General features: G+C 38.8%; 1 protein-coding gene across 1 annotated transcript; it reads left to right on the forward strand.

The window, feature by feature from the left end:
* Positions 1–5420: 5420 nt before the first annotated feature.
* LOC126076322 (olfactory receptor 8S1-like) lies at positions 5421–6365 on the forward strand. The gene has a single exon (XM_049884877.1). The coding sequence runs from the start codon at positions 5421–5423 to the stop codon at positions 6363–6365; it is 945 nt and encodes a 314-aa protein (XP_049740834.1).
* Positions 6366–9072: the final 2707 nt, after the last annotated feature.

Below are 9072 nucleotides of genomic sequence, written 5' to 3' on the forward strand. Positions count from 1 at the left end.
AAAATTATCCCTAATTTGTGGATCATATGATACTATACATAGAGAATCCAAAGGACTCCACAAGAAAACTACTGGAGCTCAAACAAAGATTCAGCAGAGTAGCAGGATGCAAGATAAACATTAAAAAGTCACTTGGATTCCTATACATGAATAAAGAGAACTATGAAAAGGAAATCAGGGAAGCAATGCCATTTATAACAACCCATTAAAATAAATAAATAAAATATATCTAACCAGGGATGTAAAAGACGTATACAAAGAAAACTACAAAATGCTACTACAAGAAACAAAAGAGGTCTTCATAAAAGGAAAAACATATCATGCTCATGCATAGGTAGGCTCATCATCGTGAAAATGACAACTCTACCCAAAAAAAGCAATCTACAAATACAATGCAATCCCAATCCAAATGCCAACAGCATTCTTTAATGAGATGGAAAAACTAATCATTAACTTTATATGGGAAGGAAAGAGGCCCCAGGTAAGTAAAGCACTACTGAAGAAGAATAAAGTAGGAGGCCTCACACTACCTGACCTCAGCTACTACTGTTACAACTAGGGTAATCGTAACAGCCTGGTACCAGTACAACAGCAGACACATTGACCAATGGAACAGAATCGAGAACCCAGATGTAAACCCATCCACCTACGGTCACCTGATCTTCAACAAAGGCCCAAAGTCCATTAAATGAGGAAAAGACACTCTTTTTAACAAATGGTGCTGGCAAAACTGGATGTCCATCTGCAAAAAACTGATAGAGGACCCACATCTCACACTATACACAAAAATGAATTCAAAAATGGATCAAAGACCTAAATTTAAAGCCAAAAACTATAAAGACCATGGAAGAAAAAAAAAGGTCAACACTAGAAGCCCTAATACACAGCATAAACAGTATACAAACCATAACTAACAATACACAAACACCAAAATATAAGCTGGATAACCAGGATCTTCTAAAAATTAAACACGCTCATTAAAAGACTTCACCAAGAGAGTAAAAAAAGAACCTACAGGCTGGGAAAAAGAATTTAGCTATGACAAATCTGACAAAGATCTAATCTCTAGAATCTATAGGAAAATCCCACACATCAACAACAAAAGGACAAATAATCCATTTAAAAAATGGGCAAAGGATATGAACAGGCACTTCACTAAAGAAGACATTCAGGCGGCTCACAGATATATGAGGAAATGCTCGGGATCATTTCCATTAGAGAAATGCAAATCAAAACTACAATGACATACCATCTCACCCCAACAAGGCTAACATTAATCCAAAAAACACAAAATAATGTCAGAGAGGTTGTGGAGAGACTGGAACACTATACACTGCTGGTGGGAATATAAGATGGTACAACCACTTCAGAAATACATTTGGCATATCCTTAAAAAGCTAGAAATAGAAGTACCATGCAATCTGGCAATCCCGTTCTTTGGAATATATCCTAGACAAATAAGAGCCATCACACGAATAGATGTTCATTGCAGCCCGGTTCACAATACCAAAAAGATGGAAACGACCTAGATGCTCATCCACACAGCGGAATAATACACAACAGTAAAGAACAAGGATGAATCCTCGAAACGTCCCACAACATGGATGAATCTGGAAGGCATTATGCTCAGTGAAATTAGTCAGTCACAAAATGACAAATATTGTTTGAGACCACTATTATAAGAGCTCAAGAAAATGTTTAAACATGAAAGAAAATATTCATTGACGTTTAGGAGGGTGGGAAGGGAGGAAGAGAGGAGAATTCATGAACTAGATAGCAGACGAGAATTATCTTAGGTGAAGGGAAGGACAATACACAATACAGGAGAAGTCAGTGTTGTTGCTGTTAGGTGCCGTCGAGTCAGCTCTGACTCATAGCAACCCTATGCACAACACAACGAAACACTGCCCAGTCCTGTGCAGTCCTCACAATTGTTGCTGTGCTTGAGCTCATTGTTGCAAGCACTGTGTCAATCAACCTCATCGAGGGTCTTCCTCTTTTCCTCTGTCCCTGTACTCTGTGAAGCATGATGTTCTTCTCCAGTGACTGATTCCTCCTGACAACATGTCTAAAGTGTGTAAGACACAGTCTCGCCATCCTTGCTTCTAAGGAGGATTCTGGCTGCACTTCTTCCAAGGCAGATTTGTTCATTCTTTTTGCAGTCCATGGTATATTCAATATTCTTCACCAATACCACAATTCAAAGGCGTCAACTCTTCTTTGGTCATCCCTATTCATTGTCCACCTTTCACATGCATATGATGCAATTGAAAATACCATGGCTTGGGTCAGGCGCACCTTAGTCTTCAGGGTGACATCTTTGCTCTTCCACACTTTGAAGAGGTTCTTTGCAGCAGATATACCCAATGAAATGCCTCTTTTGATTTCTTGCCTACTGCTTCCATGGCTGTTGATTGTGGATCCAAGTAAAATGAAATCCTTGACAACTTCAATCTTTTCTCTGTTTATTATGATGTTGCTCATTGGTCCAGTTGTGAGGATTTTTCTTTTCTTTATGTTGAAATGCAATCCATACTGAAGGCTGTGCTCTTTGATCTTCATTAGTAAGTGCTTCAAGTCCTCTTCACTTTCAGTAAGCAAGGTTGTGTCATCTGCATAATGCAGGTTGTTAATGAGTCTTCCTCCAATCCTGATGCCCCGTTCTTCTGCATATAGTCAAGTTTCTTAGATTATTTGCTCAGCATACAGATTGAATAGGTATGATGAAAGAATACAGCCCTGACACACACCTTTCCTGACTTTAAACCAATCAGTATCCCCTTATTCTGGCCAAACAATTGCCCCTTGATTTATGTAAACGTTCCTCATGAGCACAATTAAGTGTTCTGGAATTCCGATTCTTCACAATGTTATCCATAATTTGTTATGATTCACACAGTTGAATGCCTTTGCATAGTCAATAAAATACAGGTAAACATCCATCTGGTATTCTCTGCTTTCAGCCAGGATCCATCTGACATCAGCAATGACATCCCTCGTTCCACGTCCTTTTCTGAAACCGGTCTGAGTTCCTGCAAGTTCCCTATAGATATACTGCTTCAGCAGTTTTTGGATGATCTTCAGCAAAATTTTGCTTGCTTGTGATATCAGTGATATTGTTCTATAATTTCCGCGTTCGGTTGGATCATCTTTTTTGGGAATAGGCATAAATATGGATCTCTTCCAGTCAGTTGGCCAGGAAGCTGCCTTCCATATTTCTTGGCATAGACGAGTGAGCACCTCCAGCACTGCATCTCTTTGCTGAAACATCTCAATTGATATTCCGTCAATTCCTGGAGCCTTGTTTTTCACCAATGTCTTCAAAGCAGCTTGGACTTCTTCCTTCAGTACCATCAGCTCCTGATCATATGCCACCTCTTGAAATGGTTGAACATCGACTAATTCTTTTTGGTATAATGACTCTGTGTATTCCTTCCATCTTCTTTTGATGCTTCCTGCGTCATTTAATATTTTCCCCATGGAATCCTTCACTATTGCAACTCGAGGCTTGAATTTTTCCTTCAGTTCTTTGAGCTTGAGAAATGCCGAGCGTGTTCTTCCCTTTTGGTTTTCCATCTCCAGCTCTTTGCACAAGTCATTATAATACTTTACTTTGTCTTCTCGGGACGCTCTTTGAAATCTTCTGTTCAGTTCTTTTACTTCATCAGTTCTTCCTTTTGCTTTAGCTGCTCAACGCTCAAGAGCAAGTTTCAGAGTCTCCTCTGACATCCACCTTGGTGTTTTCTTTCTTTCCTGACTTTTCAGTGACCTCTTACTTTCTTCATGTATGATGTCCTTGATGTCATTCCACAACTCGTCTGGTCTTCGGTCACTAGTGTTCAATGCGTCAAATCTATTCTTCAGATGGTCTCTAAATGCAGGTGGGATATACTCAAGGTCAGATTTTGGCTCTCGTGGACTTGCTCTGATTTTCTTCAGTTTCAGCTTGAACTTGCATATGAGCAATTGATGGTCTGTTCCACAGTCGGCCCCTGGCCTTGTTCTGACTGATGATATTGAGCTTTTCCATTGTCTCTTTCCACAGATGTAATTTGATTTCTGTGTGTTCCATCTGGCAAGGTCCATGTGTATAGTCGCCGCTTATGTTGGTGAAAGAAGGTATTTGCAATGAAGAAGTCATTGGTCTTGCAAAATTCTATCATTCGGTCTCCAGCATTGTTTCTATCACCAAGGCCATATTTTTCAACTACTGATTCTTCTTCTTTGTTTCCAACTTTTGCATTCCAATCGCCAGTAATTATCAATGCATCTTGATTGTGTGTTGGATCAATTTCAGACTGCAGCAGCTGATAAAAATCTTCTATTTCTTCATCTTTGGCCCTAGTGGTTGGTGCATCAATTTGAATAATAACACTATTAACTGGTCTTCCTTGTAGGCGTATGGATATTATCCTATCACTGACAGCATTGTACTTCAGGATAGATCTTGAAACGTTTTTTTTTGACGGTGAAAGTAACATCATTCCTCTTTGAGTTGTCATTCCCAGCATAGTAGACTACATGATTGTCCAATTCAAAATGGCCAAATACCAGTCCATTTCAGCTCACTAATGCCTAGGATATCGATGTTTATGCATTCCATTTCATTTTTGACGATTTCCAATTTTCATAGTTTCATATTTCGTACATTCCACGTTCTGATTATTAATGGGTGTTTGCAGCTGTTTCTTCTCATTTTGAGTCCTGCCACATCAGCAAATGAAGGTCCCGAAAGCTTTACCCCATCCACATCATTAAGGTCGACTCTACTTTGAGGAGGCAGCTCTTCCCCAGTCATCTTTTGAGCTCCTTCCAACCTGGGGGACTCATCTTCCAGCACTGTAACAGACAATGTTCCACTGCTATTCATAAGGTTTTCACTGGCTAATGCTTTTCAGAAGTAGACTGCTGGGTCCTTCTTCCTAGTCTGTCTTAGTCTGGAAACTCAGCTGAAACCTGTCCTCCATGGGTGATCCTGCTGGTATCTGAACCAGTGGCATAACTTCCAGCATCGCAGCAACACACAAGCCCCCACAGTACAACAAACTGACAGACACCACTGTTAGTATATACTCTAATGTCTTTTTAAAACAAAATGATTTTAACAATTTCTGAACTACAGGAAGAGTTCAGTGTGAGGTAAATATATAAAAGTGTAGGTAAGCCAGAAATGTTCATTTTTCCAATAAACCCTTGTGGAACAAGTATAGGATTCTCTGAAGTATGAGAATAATGTGACCCAAGATTGATAAGTGCTAAAGGACAAAAACTCTTGCTGAGATATAATGAGGTCAGCTTTGAGATATCTGAGCACAGAGTCCAGGCAGAGCAAGGAGGGAGTGTATGAGAAGATTGGGTGATGCCCTGAAGGAGATAGAAAATCAGTGGGGATCTATTTTATTTCAAGAAACTATGCTCATATGGATTTGAGGAACCACAGCACCATCACCGAGTTCATCCTCCTCGGGCTGTCTGCTGACCCCCACATTGAGGCTCTGCTCTTTGTACTCTTTCTGGTGATCTACCTCCTGACCCTGATGGGGAACCTGGTGATGCTGCTGGTGATCATGGCTGATTCTCACCTCCACACACCCATGTACTTCTTCTTGGGCAGTCTGTCATTCCTGGACATCTGTTTCTCTTCTGTCACTCTACCCAAGCTGCTTGAAGGCCTTCTGTCTGAGAAGAAAACCATCTCTGTAGAAGGCTGCCTGGCTCAGGTCTTCTTTGTGATTATCACTGGAGGGACTGAAGCCTTTCTGCTTTCAATGATGGCCTATGACCGCTATGCTGCCATCTGCCACCCACTGCTCTATGGACAGCTGATGAACAACCAGCTCTGTGTGAGGCTGGTGTTGACCTCATGGGGCCTGGCCCTTCTCAACGCAATCCTCATTGTGCTCTTGGCTATTAACCTGGACTTCTGTGAGGCCCAAACTATAAAGCACTACGCCTGTGAGCTACCCTCTCTCTTCCCCCTGTCTTGCTCTGATATCTCCATCAATATCAATATCCTGATCTGTTCTACTTTACTGCATGCGTTTGGAACCTTCCTCCCAATCTTTATCTCCTATGCCCGTATTATCTCCACCATCCTGAGCATCAGCTCCACCACAGGCAGAAACAAGGCCTTCTCCACCTGTTCCTCCCACCTCATTGCAGTGATCCTGTTCTTTGGTTCAGGTTTGGTTCGCTATCTCATGCCCACCTCTGGTTCCTCCCTTGATTTGCTTGCCTCCTTACAGTACAGTGTGGTCACTCCCATGCTGAATCCCCTCATCTACAGCCTAAAGAACAAGGAGGTGAAGACAGCTTTGAAAAGAACACTGGGGAAATATTATATTTTAGCTAATGAACAAAGATAGTTATGTCACAAATTTGCAAAGATTGCGTTTCTCTACATAAGCTTTTTTGTCTCCACCCCTTCCCACTACACAATGTCAAATACGTGCACGAAAGAGTGCAGAGCCTGCCTGAACACAACCAATCTCCTTATTCCATGGTAGGGGCTCTTGATTTTGGTCTCCTAATTAGAATGAAAAGATAAGATAGAGAGATGATTGTTTTATGAGATCCAGCGTCTATGAGGAGTCCCGGAAAGAAATGAAAAACAAAGGAGAAATTCACTAAACCAAAATCAAAGTTTTTTCAAGTAACAACTACTTGGAAATTTTTGAGATATCATTGCCAAAAAATGCTATGTCAACAAAATGGGCAAAACTACATGTAGAATCTTATAAAAATGAGAACACTACATACTAAGGTTACAAAATATTGCTAATGAGGTAGTCAGCATAGAACTTCTATCCTGAAATGCATTCATTAATAAATAAGAATTTTTGAATGAGAAACTGATTTGGACTGTAAATTTTCACCTAAAGCAAAATAAAACTTAAAAAATAAATAAGAAAAAATTTTAGATTTCTGAATGCTCAAATCTAAGAGAGAGGTAATAAAACCTAATGTAAGAAGGAATCCTTGTGTGTCAAAAACTGTTTAAGACTATTAGGTTGGCTATTTGAACCCACTCTACTGTGCCTTCGGAGACAGACCTGTTGATCTGTGTCTTAGTTATCTAGGGCTGTTATAACAGAAATACCACAAGTGGATGGCTTTGACAAACAAAAGTTTATTCTCTCACAGTTCAGTAGGCTGGAAGTCCAAATTCAGGGCATCAGGTCCAGGGGAAGGCTTTCTCTCTGTTGGTTCTGAAGGAAGGTCCTAGTCATCAGTCTTTCTCTGGTCTAGGAGCATTTCAGTGCAGGAACCTTGGGTCCAAAGAACGTGCTCTGCTCCCAGTGCTGTTTTCTTGGTGGTACTACATCCCCCGTCTCTCTGCTCATTCCTCTCCTTTATGTCTCAAAAGAGACTGGCTCAAGACAAAATCCAATCTTGTAGATTGAGTCCTGTCTCATTAACATAACTGCCGCTAACCCATCTCATTAACATCTTAGTGATAGGATTTACAACACTTTGGAAAATCACATCAGATGACAAAATGGTGGATAATCACACAATACTCAGAATCATGGCATAGCCAATTTGACACACATATTTTTGGGGGACACAATTCAATACATGACAATCTGCTCCCAAAATTCACAGTCTTGAAAACCCTATGGAGGAGTTCCACTCTGTACACATGGGGTCGCCATGAGTCAGAATCTACTGACGGCTATTAACAATAACAAATGTAAGAAAAGGATAAAAAACTAAATAAATGAAATCACAAATGAATGTATTAGAAAACAGAATCAAGAAATAAATTCATGCTACAGCTATTCAAAATGATCTATAAAAGTTGCCATGACTTTGTAGAATATATTCAAGAAATGAAAAAAGAAACAAATAATAACATCACTAATATAAAAGAAAAATTACAAGGAAATACTGAAATTCTATAGTAATAATTTTGAGTTACAGGATTGTGTTTGATTTTCAAGTAAAATTTAAATCAAGAAAAAGAAAAAAGAGCCATTAGATTTGTTTAAAAATATATATATTATCAAAGAATTAACTTCAAAGGAGCTACAGGCACAGATAGATCTTTCGGTTGGCACGTTCCAAATTTTAGCATTCAAAATAGTCCTATGTTATACGAATTTTCTTAGAGTACAGAATAATATGGAAGTTTGTCAATGCACTTACAAAGACAAAATAACTCTCATTCAAACCTTACCATCCTCTAATGACTATATAAGCAACAATTCTAAATAGAATATTAATCCATCGAGTCCAAAAGTATGCTGAAAGAATAGTTCATAACCAAATGAATCTTATTATTGATTTGATTCCTCATGAACTATTATTCTGTCAATAGATTAAATGAGAACAATCATATTTTTACCCTGATAGGGTTTCAAATGACATAAAATAAAATTCAACACCAATTTCTACCTGAAATGTTTAATAAATAAGTTTCAAATGATTCTTCATTTGATACAAAAAATATATACATTTAATTTTAAACATGAACCAACCACATACTTCAGGATAAAATGTCATATTGGAGAAATTACAAAGTAAATAAGAAAAGAATACTTATTATCACCCATATTACTTAAGAAAAAAAAAATCCATTGCCATCAAATCAATTCCAACTCATAGCGACCCTATAGGACAGAGTAGAACTGCCCCATAGGGTTTCCAAGGAGCACCTCACGGATTTGAACTACCAACCTTTTGGTTAGCAGTCGTAGCTCTTTACCGTTACACCACCAGGGCTTTCTATTACTTAAGAGAATTCTGTAATTTCTCACCAATACAAATAGATGAGGATAAAATCTGAGATTAAATTTGGGAGGCAGGAATCTATCAATATTTGGAAGTTATTTGATTATCTACCTGGAAAATCTAAGAAAAATCTATTAGAAAAGAAAAAATTGTTAGTATACCAGGAAAGTGTAATAAGGTGAACATTTAAGATATTCATACAGGCCCCAGACACTCTTTTTTAACTCAGTACTGAAGTCACTCCTGAGGTTCACCCTTTGGCCAAAGATTAGAAAGGCCCATAAAACAAACAATAATACACATAGCTCAAACATATAAACAAAACTAAATGGGTACACC

Source organism: Elephas maximus, chromosome 4, assembly GCF_024166365.1.
Source record: "Elephas maximus indicus isolate mEleMax1 chromosome 4, mEleMax1 primary haplotype, whole genome shotgun sequence".
Classification (NCBI taxonomy): domain Eukaryota; kingdom Metazoa; phylum Chordata; class Mammalia; order Proboscidea; family Elephantidae; genus Elephas; species Elephas maximus.

Bases quoted from the DNA above. Each gene is read 5' to 3' on its own strand.
- LOC126076322 (XM_049884877.1), top strand. From the start codon at position 5,421: ATGGATTTGAGGAACCACAGCACCATCACCGAGTTCATCCTCCTCGGG.